Below are 19,759 nucleotides of genomic sequence, written 5' to 3' on the forward strand. Positions count from 1 at the left end.
TTATAAAAAACTACACATGTAACGCTAATTTTTAAAATACATATTCACAGCAGAAAAAGAACAGATCTATGTCGAAATGTTAATAGATCTTATCTAAAAATGCTGAGATTATATATGATTACTTACGGTAATCCTCCTTTGTTTCTGGATCTTTTTAAAAAAAAACAAAAACAAAAACATTTTATTCATGAGATACACAGAAGAGAGAGAGAGGCAGAGGCAAAGGGAGAAGCAGACTCTCCATGCAGGGAGCCCGATGCGGGACTCAATCTCGGGTCTCCAGGATCATGCCCTGGGCTGAAGGCAGACACTTAACCACTGAGCCACCCAGGCATCCCACTTATGGTAGTTCTCAAGTCAGAAGAACCAAGGCTCAACCTCTGGCTCCCCCACTTACCACTGTGTGACCCTGATCAAGTTACTTTATCTAATTCTTGATTTCCTCATCTACAAAATGAAAATAATAAATAATACCTATCCTCAGAGGCTGGCTGTGAAGATTAAATGGTAACGCACGCAAAACACTGGTTTGGCAGTTACCTAAGTTTCTTGAGTACTTTTTTTTAAAGATTTATTAATTTTAGAGAGAGGATGTGTGCACAAACACAGGGGTGATGGGCAGAGGGACAGGATGAAGGAGTAAGAGGAGTAAGAGTCTTAACAGCAGACTCGGAGCTGAACCCGATATAGGGGTTGATCCCACAATCCCAAGATCACAACCTGAGCCAAAATCAAGAGTCCAACACTTAACTGACTTCACCACCCAGGCGCACAGCACTTACTTTTAAAATATGTTTATGTTTATATGGAGTTATTTTTCCTTAAATAATAAAAATCCTTAATATTAAAGAAATACCACAGAAGAATTTGATGAAACTGTATTAACAGCAACCTGAGCAGTGCAAAAATCATGACATAACAAAATTTCCAAGCAATCTGGTTCAGAATTAGAGATGGTGGACATCTGAACAAAAGGAGCTAAGTATTTACTGAGTAGTCAAAAAGACACAAAAGGAGAAGGGGAAAAAAAGACACAGTAGGTCTTTAGGATCTAGCCTACTTTATAATATGTAATTTAGTTATAAATCATCACCTGAAAAAAAAAGACCTAGTCACTTCAAACATCACATCAAGCACAATAAGATTCAAATGGAGAAAATGCAAGGTCTACTTTAATGAGGGAGTAAGAGACAGACTTCAGGTATCAATGGACCCAAATTATTATTTTTAAAGATCTGGATACCTTAGACATTATTACTTCATTATTACACATTATTTCATAAATTTTACTTAGCTGTAGAGTCTACTAATTGTACATCTAGATGCACATCCCAAACACATACAACTTTCTCAGCAACTCTTCCAGACTACAGCTATAGAAATCACAGGACAGGGAACACCTGGATGGCTCAGTGGTTAAGCATCTGCCTTCAGCTCAGGGTGTGATCCTGAAGTTCCAGGATCAAGTCCCACATTGGGCTCCCTGCATGGAGCCTTGCTTCTCCCTCTGCCTATGTCTCTGCCTCTCTCTTTCTGTGTCTTTCATGAATAAATAAAAATATCTTAAAAAAAAAAAAAAAAGCTGAGAATCTTATTAAAAAAAAAAATCACAGGACAGTTAAAAGAAAATGGTAGCTACTTAGGCAATTCATTAGATCCTCTCTAAGATAAGTCCTATACATACTTTGCCTATCATGGATCTCTGGAATGTATTTCCCCACTTTCAAATAAAATGCTAAAACATGCTCTGTTAAATTAAAAACATGCAACTATGAAACACTTCTGAAACCGTATGTAAGAAATTTGTGACAGTTATCTCTAGGGACATAGAACCTGGGAGAATGGGGTTAAGAGGGAGACATACTTTCACTCTATACCTCTTGCACTATTTGGATTGACAATCTGTAAGTGTAAGTAATCTAAAAAGTTTATTTACTATTATTCGTTTGTCAAATTCAGTGTACAATTCAGTATTTAACTACATTCACAGAATTGTGCAACCATCACTAATTCCAGAACATTTTCATCACATAGTTAGAGAAATGCTGTACCCACTGGCAGTCATACCCACCCTCCACTGGCCCTACCAACCACTGATCTATTTTGTCTTGATAGATTTGTCTCTTCTGGATATTTCACATAAACAGAATCATATAATATGTGGTCTTCTGTGACCAACTTCTTCAACTCAGCATACTGCTTTCCAAGTTCATCCATGTTGCAGCATGTAACAGCACTTCACTGCTTTCTATGGCTGCATAATATTCCATTGTGCAGATACACCACCACCTTTTCTTTATTCGTCATCAATTAACAGACATTTGGTCTATTTCCACTTTTTGGCTATTATAAGTAATGTCGCTACAAACATTCATGTAAAAGTTCTCTGAAGTATACACTGAAGAAGAGAATTGCTGGATTATATGGTTAAATCTATATTTAACTTTTTAAGGAACTGCCAAACTGATCAAAACACATAGGATAGAGGGAAGAGAGAAAAAGGCTTACAGGCTACCACATTTATCTGGAAAGATCTCCAATAATTTCATTAATAAATTCAACTCACACCATTTAAAACCACAGAAAGACAGAGTCGTGTCTTAGAAAAACTTGAGATACGTGTGATTCTTTCACATTTAACTCCATGAACAACCAAGTATTTATACTATAGCACCATCTCAATATCAAAAAGCATGTCAACTTGGGAGAAAGAAAACAATTTATTACTCACATTCTAACATCACTTGTAAATTTTTTACATAGGATTAGCCAAGACTCTCCCAGTAATGAGGACAGGTTAATACCAGAAGTCAGAAGGTGTGATGGAAAAGGCTTACTGTAATAAAATTGACCCTCATAATATACCTAAAGTGAAGGATATATAAAGCTACGGCCTCACATTCTCCACAGCACTGGGTACTCAACATATTCTTGCTGACTTGTGGATAAGTTAAGTAAGGTGTCACCTTAGTTCTCTGCTCTTTCCCTATGAAAACCAGAGATTTGGGTTTTTAGTCAAATAGTATTTTTAAAAACTGAACCACAGAAAAGCAACGTGGAAGCCTAAAAAGCAGACAGAATAACTCACAATCTTAGGTTAACATTGCACAACTTTGAGCTTCACTGTCCTGTCCTTGGGTACAAAATGACAATAATGTCAAAAAGACAACCTTGATCATTCCTTATCTACAATTTCATTACAAAGAAAAACAATAGTTACCAAATATTCTTATCACGATGAAGATTTTGCTTAATTAAAACATGAAATAACATACTGGTTGTCTTCACTGTTAATATAAAGAGGCTTACAATAATGAAATGTGATTTACAAAATCCATGGGATTTTCTATTTTTAAACTAGAAATTACAAAACAAATGAGGTAGAACTTTGGTCAAAAACTTAGACTCTGTTTAACCCTATCCTGAAATAGCCTACAAAATAAAGTAATCCAGTTCTAGTTTGAAAACTGCTAATCTGGGATAAACAGATATGTAGCACAGCAGTACCAATCTGTATTATCATCTTCTACTCTGGTATTTTCATGTTCTATCCAGGGCTCTGTCCACCTCCAGTCATTTAAAGGAAGCACTTCTGCTGTTCCTTCCCACAGAAACCCCAGTTATATATAAAAAGAGTTGAAGCAACCTAAATGTCTATCAACGCATGAATGGATAAACAAAATGTGGTATGTACATACAACATAGTATCATCCAGCCTTAAAAAGGAAGAAAAACTTATCAAATGCTACAACATGGATGAACCTCAGGACATGAATAAGCCACCCACAAAAAGACAAATACTGTATGATTCCATTTGTAGGAGGTATCTAAAGTAGTCAAATTCATAGAAACAGAAAGCAAAATGGTGGATACCAGGGGCGGAGGAGAGAATGAGGAACTGCTAAACAGGTCCAGTTTCACTTTTGCAATATGAAAAGTCTAGAGATAGCCTCACAACAATGTAAATACAGTTAACGCTCGAGTGTATACTTAAAAATGGTTAATATGGTAAACTTTGTTATGGGTTTTTAACAATTAAAAATGTTTTAAAATAATTTTTATTTTATAAGCTAAGAAGCATTTTGCTTGAAGAATTGGTTCTGCCACTAAAAAAGAATCATTTCTCCTTTTATGTCAAGGGGGAAAAAAGACTAGGAGCAATCCCTTTCTCAACTACCAGGTCCCATAACCATTTTTGCATGCTGCATCCCTAAAGAATTTGACAAGAATTATTTACTGCCTACAACCTTCCCAATCTATATGCCAACAAGAATGTATTCAAGATTCCTCTTATGCTACCTTAAAAACACATCTATTGCAGACCCATAGGACTCTTGTGGTAAGCTGGAAAAAATAAAGACAGGTAACACCAAGAAGGTTCTATCTCCACTTTCACACAAAAGAGACTTGACACCCTACCTACAATGCCAGGTTCTAAAAGTTAACATTTTCCCAGATCTTTAGAAAACTTAGAAAATTTTCTCATCAATCTCTTTTATCTATACTTTGGTTTCTCTCTTATTATGGGCTACCGAAGAAGTTTAGATTTCTTCTGAATTAAGTATAAAACAAAAAACTGATTCAAAACCCAATATATTCCTCTAATGATTTTACCTGTGGTTAAAGAGACAGAAATTTTTAATTAAAAAAAAAAAAAAAAAAGATGAGGATATACTAAAGCTGTCAAGTCCAGTATCTTAGAAAAGATTCATCCTTCTAATATCATAGCAGGAACACTAAGTACTAAGAGGACTCCTAAGAAAAAAAATACAGTCCAAAAGCTATTATTTCCATATAAAATATCCTCAACTCTTCCAAATTTCAGCAGGCATATAACCACAGGCAAAACTTTAGGTTAAAGCAGAGGTTTTTAAATAGGGTCACTGGTCTATGAACCTCCTTGAACTGGATAAAAGAAATAATTCAAAGGTTCCAGAAGAGAAAATCCCAACTGATATTGAAACATTCAAAAAGGAAATCAACGAAAAGAAACAAAAAATTACAAAAGCATAACCTCTTTTGTATAGCGACTTATAGAAAAGCATTCCATCATGATTTGCCAAGGATTCCACATATGACTCAGGCAAAGACCTGGGTGACATTTTAATTAACGACGAAGATTAACTAAATACGTTAAAAATAATTAGTTGTTTCTTTTTTAACAAACCTAACATTTAAACGCATATGGGAAACTGGTGTAGCCAGTTTTAAAAGGCATACATACAGTACTTTGACAAGTGTTCTCTAAAGGGTAGAAAAAGAGCCAAAAAAAATACTGAAAATATTAAGCAATAAAAGGCTGATACTGCATTCTTAGAATGGGAAATTCAGCAACTATTTTAAGAATTATGCTGTATTTATTTATTTATTTATTTATTTATTTATTTATTTGTTTGTTTATTTATGATGGGGGGGGCAGAGTGCACAGGAGGAGGCAGAAGCAGGCTCTATGCCGGGAGCATGACATGGGACTCGATCCCGGGACTCCAGGATCGCGCCCTGGGCCAAAGGCAGGCGCTAAACCGCTGAGCCACCCAGGGATCCCCTATGCTGTACTTTAAAGTAAAATTTAGGGGTGACTGGCTGGCTCAGTCAGAAGAGCACGCGACTCCTGATCTCAGGGCTGTGAGTTTGAGCCCCACAGAGTGTAGAGATTACTAAAAAATAAACTTTAAAAAAAGTAAAATTTAAAGAAAACAGTCCTCTTTCCCTTTCCTCCCTATAGTAATTAATAGAGTTGGGAAATAGAAAATTACAGTGCCAATTTTATGCCTTTCTTACAAGAAAAAAAAAAAAACACACACACACATCAAAGTGCTACATGTTGGGCTCAAAATAAAACACAATTCCAAGGTCACCAACTCATTTCAAAGAACCAGGCAGCAACCAGAAATGGCAGCACACCAGGCTCTAAGGAACTCAGTAATCCTACAGTAAGTGTTAATGTTAACTGGACTGAGCAGATAGTGGGAAATGCCCTAAAAAAAAAAAAACACCTTTTAGATCCAAAGTATTTTGACAAATATAGTATGTAATCTCTGCAAGGGAGGTTAAGTTTAAAAATAGGTATTTTAAAATCCTAAAAGTATCCTTCCTTCACCAAAATCACCAGATGAAAGAGCTTAAGGTACATCTAATTTGGTATCTAAAGTGAGGGAATAGGCTGAAACAACAATATCGAGTCACAGGAAATATCACTTCAGATATTCATGCACAAAAGCAGCATACTGCTCTGATCACTTATCTTGTGGTCTGTGAGACTTTTTTAAAGCATTAATACAGTGAAACCTTTGACCAGACTAAACCAATGGCTGTCAGCTATTTCTAGAGGGCAGTGATTTCTTTACACTTAAAATCCGAGGACCCCAAAGGCCTTACAAATTTTAAAATACTTATCAATTTAAAAATATTAATGATAAACCCTACACATTAACAAAAAAAGATGAATGACTTTACCCTCAGCAAAAAATTAGCAAGAAGAATGGCACTGTTTTACAATGCTGCAAATCTAATGTGTGGCTGAAATGAAAGACACCTAGATTTTGACTACTACACTCAACACACTCCACTGCATTGCATTGGTTAAATATACAAAGAAAATCCACCCTCATTCAGGTATGTGATTGAAAAGGTAGGAGTATTTTAATAGGCTTTTTAGGCAGTATGGATATTCCTTTGATACTATACCCAAACTGGACAAGTGGTAGTTTCTTAAAAGTTTGTGGAATCTGAAACCATTGTCTGTTACATTAATATCCATTGCTGTACCTTGCACTTTTACTTATGCATTTTTTTTTTTACCATCACAGGCATTGGATAGTTGTGAAACACCGATTCAGAGTCATCCAGATATTCAGAGCTTCCAAACGTTGATACATTTCATTACATTTCATCAAAAATTACAGTCATTAATACTACTGATCTCATCTGAAAAATCTTTAAGTATTGGGAAGTTATCCAACTCAAGATGATCAAAACATGTTTTCCAAAATTCTCACTTTTGCTTGAAAGCTCAAATTCCATCATGGGCAACAAAGACTGTGTCCATTGAGGCAACAAATTCACTGTTCATTTGAGAAGATGTCTGCTAAATATCCAAATCTGAATAACCATCCCTTGTCAGTAGTTCTAACAAAAATAATGTTCCATGAAAGGAGCAGATAGCTAGTTCAGCTTAATACCCAAATAAGCACACGAATGCTTTTCCTCCAAACAACACGTATTCTGATCTGTAGCAGAGTGCTTTGGTGTACCTCATTTTGTCACACAGAATGTTTAACACACATGTAACTCAAAGAGTCAAGATTTAATAAAATTAGTTTTTACTGCTTCACCAAAAACATTCATATGTAAAACTGGCATTTTTAAACTGCTGGTACATGGTATAGATTACCATGACTACTGGGACCATTTGGTGCCAAAGACTTGATTCACACTAAGACACCAGCAGCTTTACCCACATTGCTTTTGTACCAGTGCTGCAAATATCAACATTGTCAAAAAGGCAAATATCATATTAATATACAAATAGTTTTGACTTCATACACCTTTTGAATGAGTTGAGGAGTCACCAGACCACACTCTAAAATAGCTATTTCGATAATAGTTATGGACTCTCGCTGACTTATGTACAAGTATACACAATACAACTTTACATACAACCTCAGAAGGTTTATAAAGCCTGTACAGCCCAATTACAGCACATCCTATCTTAAAATATCTGTTAGAAAAATCCAGAAAATCTCCAAATTGAATTACTTCAAAACAACCGCAATCCACTGGGCATTATAAGTAACTCTGTTATAAACAAGTCACATTCCAACAACCTCAAACACCTTCACATTAACCAAAAAAAGTAGCAAGTTTTGAAATAAGTAAAATTACATTAGGGAGATTAAAAGGAAAATTAAATTTGAAGTATGAATCCTAGGTTCCAACACCTGCTCAAAGACACACAGTTAATAAATTAAACTTCCAAGTTTGTAATATGGAAAAACAGCATCTACTTATTTCACAGAGATTTTGTGAAGTTTAATGAAACATATAAAAAGCACCTAACGTATAAAAAGTACCTGGCACATAGTTAAACACTCAATAAACTCTGGCTGCTATGACTACTTAAGATGACCAGGCCATCTCTTCCTCATACTGACTATACAGTGGTAATAATCAGATTCAATTATTTACTTTTAAAAAAAGTAATAATTTAGAAGTTACCAAGACTTTCTCTTTACTTCTACTAAGAAAGCAACTTGTGGATCCTTGATTGCTCAATTATAATTTCCATTATCACTTCAGGGGAAAAGAGATCATAGTTGAGGAGATTAGCTAAAATATCTATGTCCAACTATTCAATTTTCCCATTTAATGACATAAGAAACTTAAAAATATAGCTTAGTTTTCTTTCTGCAATTCAACTAAACCAGGCATATACCGATGCAATATCTTAAAAGAAAAGAGGATACTGCCTAATACTAGAGAGTCATTCACATTATTTAATGGGCAACTTTACACTAAGTGATTGTATCACATGAGTATGAGACTTCTATCAGTAATACCAGTGTTAAGAGCAAGGAGGAGTGTCACGTGTGATACAAGAATGTTAAATGAGGCCTCTACCATGGGTCATTAGGTTTTGTTGTATTTTGAAATCTGCAAAAAACAGGGTTCTACAATTTTTTCCTACTGATTGGCCTTAGTGCCTAAATCTAATATGCATACCACTCTAAGAAACACAGAACACAGATGATATTAAATTCTTTTTATATTGTAGCATTAGACATTTAAAACCATTAAATTTAATGTGATATCCCAAAAACTGTTTTTCACAATTTTATTTATTAGGTCTTTATTTGGGGACTACTTACACTCTACTACTGAACTCCCCCACCCCAAGAAAATCAGTCCATTGGTCTAAATCCTACCAAAAATAAACAAGATCAAAGCATTGAAAGATGCAATACATATGGATCCAAGTTTCATAAAAACAAGGTTTTATGTAATAAAACCATATCCTAAAATAACTTCCTATAAAAAAATTAAGGTTAAATAATGGAGATAAGGAAATACATACTTGCATTAAAATATTATAAACTTAAAATTAATACTTAATACTCAACAATATTGAAAATTTACATTAATTAACCATCTTGAATGATAACAATTGTTCCATATGTTTACAAAAATTACACACTTCAGATTATCCACATGTATTTGAATTTTTAATATTTCCACAACTAAAACTTAAGCAAACAATAGATTACTAAGTATTGGTGCTGCAAAAAAAAAAAAAAATTAGGAAAAATTATTTTTGTTTCACTTTAAACACTTTAAACTGATGACCTTGGTTTTCTAGTTTGTTGAATCCTGATTATAAAAACAAAGTCAGTAATGTTTCTACTGCTAAATACAAAGGGCTGGAAAGGGATCAAGTGATGTATAAAAGGGGCAGCAACGGCCATGGGTTGATGATGCTGGGTGATGGAGGTTCAATGCACTATTCCACACATTTTCTGTAATGTTCAAAATCTCCCATAACAAAGTGTTTTTTAAAAAACGCAAATATAGGGCAGTCCAGGTGGCTCAGTGGTTTAGCGCCGCCTTCAGCCCAGGGCCTGATCCTGGAGACCAAGGACCGAGTCCTACATCGGGCTCCATGCATGGAGCCTGCTTCTCCCTCTGCCTGTGTCTCTGCCTCTCTCTCTCTCTCTCTGTCTCTCATGAATAAATAAGTAAAATCTTAAAAAAAACAAAAACACAAATATAAAAAATAAAAATACAAAATGCAAATACAAAAAAAACTAGGCAAATTAAAAATGGGCAATTATTAGCTTTAGGACAAATGAACTGGTACACGAGGAACAATGTAGTCTTGGTTCAGCAGTGAACATGTGCATGCTCCTAACAATGTAAGCACCAACTTCTAATTTAACCATACTATATGTTAAAACATTGGGGCATGGGGTTGATAAGGGGAACAGCTTAAGCTTCATCTACTAGAGAGGAAAGTCACCTGGTTATGTCTAAAATGGATGAGAAATATTAGTATCATTTCACTCACAAAAAAATAAGCACCAGGGAATACAGTTGAAAGAGTCCAATATAATCGTCTTTAGAAGGATGAGGGAGGATTAGGGAGTAGATGAAGGTAGGGATTGCCAGTTTTCACTCTAAACCCTTTTTTAATACAGTATTGATTTAAACACACGCACACTCTTTTGGGGTGAAATCTAACAAATACAGAAAATCAAAAATCAAAAGAAAAATGTCCAGGGGGTGCCTGCGTGGCTCAGTTGTTGAACATCTGCCTTTGGCTCTGGTCGTGATCCCAGGGTCCTGTGATCGAGTCCTGCATCAGGCTTCCCACAGCAAGCATGCTTATCCCTATGTCTCTGCCTCTCTCTGTCTCTCATGAATAAATTAAATATTAAAAAGAAAAAAAAAAGAAAAGAAAAATGTCCAGGATAATCAGTTAATCAGTACAACTGTCACCCAGTCAGGATACCATCTCCATGAGGCTCCCAGACTCCCTTCCAAGAACTCCCTTCCATCACTTAAAGGTAACCACCACATACTGGCTTTTATAGCAATTATTTTGTAGCTTTTCTTCAGAGTTTTACCTACCAGTTTAGTATGTGTCTCTAAGGCTATGGTTTAGTTTTGAATGTTTTCTGAACTATGTGTCATTGGAATTAAAGAATATGTGTAAAATATACATACCATCTCCACTTTGAGAAGAAATCCTTAGTAGCCTTTAAAAACAATTGCCCAGTTTTCTCCTTCTCCAACTCTTATTTGCCATAAGTGTTCAAAAAAATAACAGCTAAATCCTTATAACACCCTTACTATGTGTCAGGCTTCTGCTTTATGCATATTAACTCATTTAAAAATCACAAAAACAACACCATAAGATTTTATTGTGATCTTAATTTTAGAGAGGAAAATGGCACAAAGGTGAGTTAATTTGCCCAAGATTACAAAGCTAGCAGAGGGCTGAGTAGGATTCAAACTATGTGGCCTAGCACCAGTGTCTGTAACTACGCACTGTCTCATGAGAGCAAGTAGTCAATAAAGGAAAATTTTCAATTACAGAATATGATAAAATCTTATTACCACTACCACAAAGATTAAAAGGAAAACTGCAGGACATGAGACTGAGGGATAGAGATTTTAGTACCTCCCCTTCTAGACAAGTGACTATACCAAAGATAAACCACTTCAAGTGCCTAAAGAGATGTGTGCATAGAATAAGTATCCCAGTAAGAGCCTACATTGGCCAAAGGTCAGAGTATTTGGTAAAACATCAAAATTCTTAATTCTGCAATATACTTAATGACAAATTGAGCCTTAATTAAGTCCAGTAAAGACTTCTTTCTAAATTCAGTCCCCCAAAGAGCCCTTTATCTCCCACACAATTTAACTTTTTTTTTCACACAATTTAACTTACCAGTAGTAATAACATTGGACTGTTTCTTTCCTAAAACAACTTTGAGAATTAACAAGATTAGAGTAAAAGAACAACAACAGAAACCACTCGTTTGTCACCAAGATAAAAACTTCTTTCCATTACACAGCTGTATAACATCAATCCGGTTATAAAGCCTGCCAAGTGGATACATCCATGATTTTCAGAAGCATATCACAATCCTCTTTTCAACGTATCTCTTTCCCCCTTCAAAGCCTCATAATATTAACACATTCCTTCATTCAACAAATACTCAACACCTACTATGCACCAGGCATTGTTCTAAGCATAGCAGCTTGTATAGGATGTTCTGCATAGAGCACAAAGATGCATTAGTCCTGCACAGTGTAACAGCAAAGGTTTAGGATAAGTAATAAATACAAAGCACTATGAAGAAAGATTTTTTAAAATACTTCCAAAAAAGGAAGATGAATAGAAGAGTTACAGATGTGACTTGAAGAATTCTGATAAAAGCAATAAATTGTGGGAGGAGTGTATAAGGCATTCCAAGGTGGAAACAGCAAAGACCCAATAGTAAGACTGTACAGGATTTGAAGAACAGCATCCATTTAGCTGGATCATAAACCCTCTTAGCAGATGAACTTAGAAACAGGGGTCATACTGGTGAAACACCTCATATTCTAGGCTAAAATACTTGAATGTAATTTATAATCCTGGGGAAGCAGTGACCACTGAAGATTTCTGAGGAACATAAAAATGGGATAGCATTTAAGATTAACTTAGAAGCAGAACAGAGGACAAGAAGCAGGAAATCATTTAGGAAGTTACTGCAACCTGGATGAAAAATACTAAGAACCTGAACTAAGGTGACAGTGGGTATGGAAAGAAGACTAAAGCATTACAGAAGTAAAAATGGTATGCTGTGACAGCTACTGCATGTAGGAGGGGAAAGACAATTTGGAGCCTTTGATGGGAAAGAAGCTGCAATGCATCATTAACAGAAAACAGGCAAGCTAAACTGAAGATTTAGCTAGATGTAACCTGTTTAGAGTTTACAGTCTAAAACAAGAGGGGAAACATATTCATCCTATTTAGGAAAAGCAAATCTTCCCTTAGTAACATAATAGACTATGACATGCAAAACTACAGTATGCAAAAAAAAAATTAAAAGTAAAATTTGAAAATTAGGTGTTTAATACTACAGCAGCATAAACAGAAGTACTAGAGTTAAGTCATGTTTTTACTAAAATATACATACCAAACCTCAGCATGTTAAGACACTAGGAATGCACTCACTATATGTTAAAGTGTTATTTAACAACCTCAAAAAAAAAAAAAAAAGTATTTCATCAATCAGGAGCAAAATGTAGCTACTAAGTATCAGCAGAAGAAAACTACAACTGATTCCATCATACATATCACAAACTATCATTTGATTCAGTTAGGTAAGTTTAGAACCACCAATTTCTTCTAATTAAATAAAATCTATGTGGTCTCTCTGCCTACTTAGTTTAGCAAGTAAACCATGAGCTCCTTCAGGGCAGGGTTTATGTCCCAGATACTTGGCAGCCCCAGTGCTCAATATTTAGGAAGCTCAACAGATCTTTGATATAAAAAATAAATGGAAATTAACCCAGGAATAGTTTCCAAGTATATAGCATTCTCATAACGAGTATTATACAACAGCACAGAATAAATGATACAATATCTGAGTGCCTAATATTCAACAGGTAATGGAATTATAAAATGAGTAACACGAGTCCTCTTTTGAACTTAAAGGATTTCTCTCAACAAGTCAACCACCACAAGCTTCACCAGAAAACCTTGATTTGCACTATTTGTGTGACCATAAGTGAGTCTCTTAACTAAGGCTTCTGATTTCTCATCTGAAAAAGATGAGGATTCAATAGAAAAGAAATGTGATACTGCTCTGTAAAGTATCACAAGTACAATGTATGCCAACTGGCTCCAAAAAGGACACATCAAGCTGATCAGACACTTCACTGAGAATGACAGAGACACAGGCAAATCCAAGCATCTGACTGGCTCAACACAAGCCATCATCCTACCATCACCTGAGGAAATCCTCAAAACAAACAGTACTGCAGACAGTAGGTCAGAAATAGGATCTTAAAAGGAGGACAATACAACCTAAAGAGAGAAGATTTGTAAACTTTCACTAGACAATTTTTTTTAAACTAAAAGGACATTTTAATTCATTTTAGTTTTGTTGGGAAATTCCTACTGTAATTCAAGACAGAATGCCATTAAAATCCAAACTTTATAAATATTTCTGAACAATGAAATGACACAACTACTTTATGGGAAATAATGCCTCCACCACCTTAAGACCATCTCAAATTAAGTGCAAAACTGTAACATTTCAAAACTTTTTAAGTTTTTGAAATACACTAATAAAACAAATTTGGCAAAGAATTAAGACTTAAGTACTTCAACTGATCAAACCCAGCTTCTAACTGCACAAGAATAAGCTCCCCAGAAGCCATGCTATATGTCTACAGCACTGTTGCTTCCTCATCCATCTAAATTAATCCTTACAAGACAATAAAATGTATCATTTGAGCCAGCATTTCTTCACAGAATGTCAACACCACACTTTGAAAGTATGCCAGTTAAACACTAAAAATCTTACCCAAAAATGAATGACAGTCATTCAAAAATGTTTCTGAGCTAAACGTTGATGACGCCTATTTTAACACGATTATCTAAAACTGACGTACGAACATGAAAATGCATCACCACTTATTTGTACAGGAAATTTACAGTCAAGAAACCTTTACCATATGAACCTTAGATTTTTCTTGTGACAAGTTTTATATACATCATCATCTAATGCTCCTTTCACTTAATAGAGATAAAAAATGATACAAGGTATTAATAATAAGGGTATTATTAATACAAGGTATTAAAAATAGAAGACTGAATGTCTTCCAGAAAGGTGACTTTTAAAACTGTTCCTCCATTGGTCAGACAATAAACGCAGTATATTCTTAAACTAGCTACAAGGAAATCCTTCAATAATCAAGATTCTGAAGATTCCATACTCAAATTTTGCATTATTCAATGCTTTCTTACCTTCCGCTACATCATCATCTACTGCTCCTTTCACCTGAGAAAAACACCACTGAATATCATTCCCTCCTCCAGCTCCTGGAAAAAGAAAACATACCAATTAAAACTGAGTTCTGTTCATGTTTACTCTCGTAAACACAGAGATGGTATCCATGGTTGGCATGATACTAATAGCCTACTACTGCCCACACATACAACCACAACCAGCCCAGAGCACTAATTTGGAAGAAGGTTAGTCTCCAATAGTTGGTACTGCATTAAAAAAAAAGGGGGGGGGGGGGGAGAGAGAGATTCCAGGTATGAAATATTTAAAGGCCATGTGCTACCATTAACATTGTGCATGTGTTCAAAACTTCCATTTGCCCTTCCCTCAAATACAGCAAAAGCCTGACAGTCACTCAAGACCTACCAGAGAAAAGTAAATACCAAAAGTTAAGACAGTTTTCCTTTAAGTTTACAAAAACCTGCAGAAGGGTTAATAAGGTTAAACTACCATAAAACATGGAACGAAGAGAAAACTTCAGGAACATTACTGCCTGGGTGAGGAGTAATGATTCATATGAACCCAATCGCCAAAGCGCACACACAGCAAACACAACAACACTCACCACCCATTTCTTTGCATTTCATTACCAGCAAATCACTGGCTCCAGACAGGAAAAGAAAACGAGAAAAAAAAAAAAAAAAAAAACAATGCGGGTGTAGAGACTGTCAGAGGAAGCTTGCTCTGCCTCCCTTCACCTTATCCCTCAGAATCCAAAGGACCTTGCAAACAATTTCACTAGTTGGTCGTCATCTTGTGCAAAAACAATTTTAATTTCATTTAATCATTCAACAAGGCCAAAGAGCCAACTTATTTACAGCAAGACGTTAAGTCCAACCCAACACACCTCAACTTTTTCTTAAAGGTCTTATCATTTAAAGGTTCTTATCTTGGGAGAAGCATGAAAAATTGATTTAGTCCCTGAATGTTTCTATTTCGCTCCCAAGCACTGGGGAGGGAGGAAATGTCCTGGTTCTATGGGGGGGGAGGGAACGACTGAATCAAGCTCTAGAATTGGTTCTCCTAAAAGAACGAAGACGTTCAGCGACATCAAAACGTATTTAAAAAAAAAAAAAAAATCATCCTCAAAGCAATCACCTTTCTCTTCCTTCACCTTCCTTCCTTGCTAAATTTTCCAAGCTGGTTTTTCTGTATGCATCCTTTCCCACCCACCCCCCCCAACCCCCGCCCCGCACCGCACCAGGCTTTTACCTACATCTCTCTCTCCTCTTGGCTATTTATAACACTGAACTCCACAACTATTTTAACTAACTCTACGAAACCCTTTTGGGAAAAGGACATCTGCGCAAAAAAAAAAAAAAAAAAAACTAACACACGAAAACGCAAAGTTTAAATTACATTTTTCATGCAACTTGGGGGGTATGAGGGGACCCTGCACTCTTTGGACACGAAGGGTGAGAAACGAAAGGGAACTAGTTCGAGACCAAAAAAAAAAAAAAAAAAATTTAGGTTCATGGTCTCAAAAATAGACGTACCTACCCACAGTTGCAAGGGGGCAGGGGAGGGGAGGGGAGGGGAGGGGAGGGGGGGAATACACATAGGTCCCCATTGTATTTTAACTTGTAAAGCACTCTTCTCAGGGCAAAAATACATTAATATAAACACCCAGAAGGCTTGCAGCAGGGGAGGAAAAAAATAGGAATTAAATGAAGGAAGGGCGCTTAAAATAAGCCCCGGGGAGCGGCGGGGGCTGGCCGAGGAGGGGGGGCGAGGGGAGCGGGCCCCAGAGCCGGAGGGCCGAGTCGGCGCTCGCCCCCACCCCGCCCCACCCACGCCTTACCCCCGGCTCGCCGGCACACTCCCCACCCCCACCCGTGCCGAGCCTCCAGCCCTCGCTCCGGAGCCCAGTCGCGCTCACTGCGACCCCCGCCCCCCCACAGCCCTCCCCACCCCCACCCCACCCCGCCTGACCGACTCCCGGAGACCCGAGGGGCGCCCCGTGGCTCTACGGGAGGCGCCGGCGGTCGCTAGGGGGTGATGGAGGGAGAAGGAAGGAAGCGGTGCCTTGTCAGTGGACGAGGGTGATTTCTCCTTTACCTGCCATGTTGCGCTGCAAATGGTGACCCTGCCGGGGTCCTCGGGGTCTCCGCTTCCTGAACTCACCCCCCTCACCTGGGGATGGGGGGGTAGAGAGGGCGGATGGCGGCGGATGGCACCTGTGGGGGGAGAGGGCGGGGGTCGGGGGAGAAGGAAGGAGGGGCGGGCAGACGAGCCAGCAGGATGGTGGATTTCACTCTGGGGCTTCCCCGCTCTCGCTCTTTCTCCGGCAGCGGCGGCGGCAGCTACGACAGCGGCGGCGGCGGCAGCGGCAGGGGTAGGCGACTCCACTTTCAAAATGGCGCCGGCTGGCCTGGCCAGTGACGTCACCGGGGGCGGGGCGGCCGGGCCGGAGGGGCGGGGCGGGGCGAGGCGGGGCGGGGCGGGGCGGAGACCCGAGGGGGAGGGGCGGGGCGCGGCCGGCCGGGCTCCAGGCCCCGCCCCTTCCTCCGGGCCCGCGGGGCTTCCACGCCGCGCCCTCTGCCGCGCGGGGTGCTCGGGAGCCTGGCCGCGGCCTCTGCGGACTCCGGGGCGGGCTCCAGCCGCGGGCTCCGGGGGTCCGTGCGACGCTGCGTCCCCGAGCCCACCGCGTTCCTCCTTAAACTGGTGACCCCGTGGCCCGTGCAGCAAAGGACGAAGGGTGCACGCTCGGCGGCTCGGCCCAGGGGGAAAGTTCGCGGCCCCGAGAAGGACGCAGCTGGGCCGGCTCCGTCTGGGCGAATGAAATACTTTCTCCCGGGCCCCGGGAACTGAGGCGACAGCCCTTGGCCACTGAGAGCGGCTCAGTGTTTTCTGGACGGAAAACCGAGTTTGCTAGTAGCGGACCGTGGCCGACCAAGTGGCCCGGGTCCGTCCTGCTGGAAGATGGAAGAGTGGAAGCGGCCGCCCGGCTGCCGAATGCTCCATCCTACCTCGTAGGATGGTTTCAAAGATGAAATGACTTAGAGTCCGTGATAAGAATTTGCTGCTGTTATTATTAGATTTGTGTTGAAAGCAGCTTCAGCCGGAGTGGAGAGGTATAAGGGGGGGAGAACGGGAACCCCAGTCATCGGCCAAGAGGGGATGTGTATGCACGTCATTGAAGGATGCAGCAGGGACACCTGGATGGCTCAGGTCATGAGCCCGGAGTTCTGAGATCGAGCCCCACGTCGGGGTCCCCGCGGGGAGGGAGCCTGCTTCTCCCTCTGCCTGTGTCTCTGCCCCTCTCTCTGTGTATCTCTCATGAATGAATAAATTTAAAAATATATTTTTTAAAAAAAGAAAGATGCATCAATGGGGGATCCCTGGGGGGTTCAGCGGTTTAGCACCTGCCTTCGGTCCGGGGTGTGATCCTGGAGGCCCAGGATCGAGTCCCGCATCGGGCTCCCTGCGTGGAGCCTGCTTCTCCCTCTGCCTGTGTCTCTGCCTCTCTCCCTCTGTGTCTCTCATGAATAAGTAAATAAAATCTTTAAAAAAAAGAAAGATGCATTAATGATGCAGTCATTGAATCCTGGACAGTTTACATATCTCTCGATCCCCACAATACTCCTCGCAGACAGATACCCACATTTTGCACATGACAAATACCTGTAAAAAAAAAATCCAGAATTTGATCTTAAGGCTGAAAGGAGTGATCAGGCATTCAGAGAGCAAGGGGAAGTTGACACCTCCTCTCCTTATCTCCACTTTCTATCTTGTTCTTGATTTCTAGAACAGTTCAATTGTAAAACAAGTTTCAAAATGTCTCCACACAGAAATAGCTGTACCATTGGATTATTATTCCTCCATTTCTTCCTTAGTATTCCTCACTTAACCAATGAACAATCCCAAAACTAAAATTCCGCCTTGTATCTGTCATCTTTCAGCTACCTGTACAGAACACTAATGCACCATGTGCTGTATTACTTCTATTTTCATTGGTTTCTCTGCCTATGATTTTACAAACTCGTTTCCTTTTTACTTTTTCCTTTTTTTTACTTTCTGTGCCATTGTTTAATAATTCAATCCAAAAAGTAAATAAATAAAATAATTCAATCCTAGACTCTCTAGTGAATCTTAACCAGAACTGAGAGAGAGAGAGAAAGAGAGAGAGGGAGGGAGCATAGACCGCTAAACTAGAGGACTGGACCCTATACACAAGTCATTTTCCCGTTTTATGCTTCAGTTTTTGCTATGTGTAGGATTTGTATCTTCACACTTCCTGGAGAATGATTTGGTCTACATAAATGATTCGTTCTTCTTAGAAGCCAATAAAGCTTGCCTAGAAACTGGGATAATTATAACAGAAGTTCATATAGCACTATGTGCTGGGTGCTGTTCTGAGAACATCATATGAAATCTTGAGGGTACTACATGCCCATGGGACAAACTGAGAAGGGTCTAATAAACAAGGATCGGTGGCTCTAAGCAGTTATTTCAGCAGGCCACGAGCTGCCTCCCTTTCTTCTGAATGGCTATTAGGAAGAGAGACCAGAATACCTAGTAGCCCAAAGACAAGGGTTACTCTTGCTTGTCTCTCCTTCCTTGTCTTATTTTCTATCTTCTATCTTCGGTACTAAGGCTCTGTCCCTACCATTTCACGGAACTGTTCTTCTGTCAAGGTTATTAATGATCTCCATGTAACCAAATCCAATGGTCAATTCTTTGGTTTTCTCTTTCTCTACTTCCAACAGCATTTGAAACCACTAACCACCCCCATGCTTTTTTGAGCCCCCCTTTTGTTTGTTATATGATGAGTATACCCTCAATCTTTCTACATACCCCTTTCAGTTTCCTTTGCTAGCTCCCCCACCCCAGACCACCCATTAAATATTAGGGCAATATATCTCCCTGGCCTCTGCCCTACATACACTTCTCTACCCCAGGCAACCTCATTTAGTATTTACAGATATAAATATCATGTATATACCAGTCGCTGCCAAATGTAGATCTCCAGCTGTCCTTACCCTGGAACTACAGGCACATACCTCTACCTGCCTGCTTGGCATTTCTACAGATGTCCAATAAGCATGTCAAACAAGCACTGCCAGAACATAAGTCTTGATTCCAGGTCTCCTTCATACCTTGGTTGATGCTGGTTTTTCTCTGGAATGTCACCATCCGCTTAAACCCACCGTTGCGTCAACAGTCTGACATGCCCTTCTCTCTTTCTTTCCTCAGCC

At 39.0% G+C, this 19,759-nt stretch overlaps 1 protein-coding gene across 4 annotated transcripts in view; it reads right to left on the minus strand.

Annotated features, from left to right (window-relative positions):
* The window catches only part of PPP2R2A (protein phosphatase 2 regulatory subunit Balpha), an 85,531-nt gene extending 68,577 nt beyond the window's left edge, over positions 1-16,954 (minus strand). For 3 of the 4 annotated variants that reach the window (XM_049101440.1, XM_049101439.1, XM_025463044.3), the window contains exon 1: positions 14,522-14,596. Coding sequence is in view for 1 of the 4 variants with exons in the window: in XM_025463048.3 (XP_025318833.1) it covers positions 14,522-14,596; positions 16,620-16,626 (82 nt within the window). In the remaining 3 variants the exon portion in view is untranslated. Of the gene's footprint in view, positions 1-14,521; positions 14,597-16,619 lie in introns of those variants that run through there. The other variant, XM_025463048.3, reaches the window with a different exon arrangement.
* Between the last annotated feature and the right edge of the window lie 2,805 nt (positions 16,955-19,759).

Source organism: Canis lupus, chromosome 25 (genome assembly GCF_003254725.2).
Source record: "Canis lupus dingo isolate Sandy chromosome 25, ASM325472v2, whole genome shotgun sequence".
NCBI lineage: Eukaryota > Metazoa > Chordata > Mammalia > Carnivora > Canidae > Canis > Canis lupus.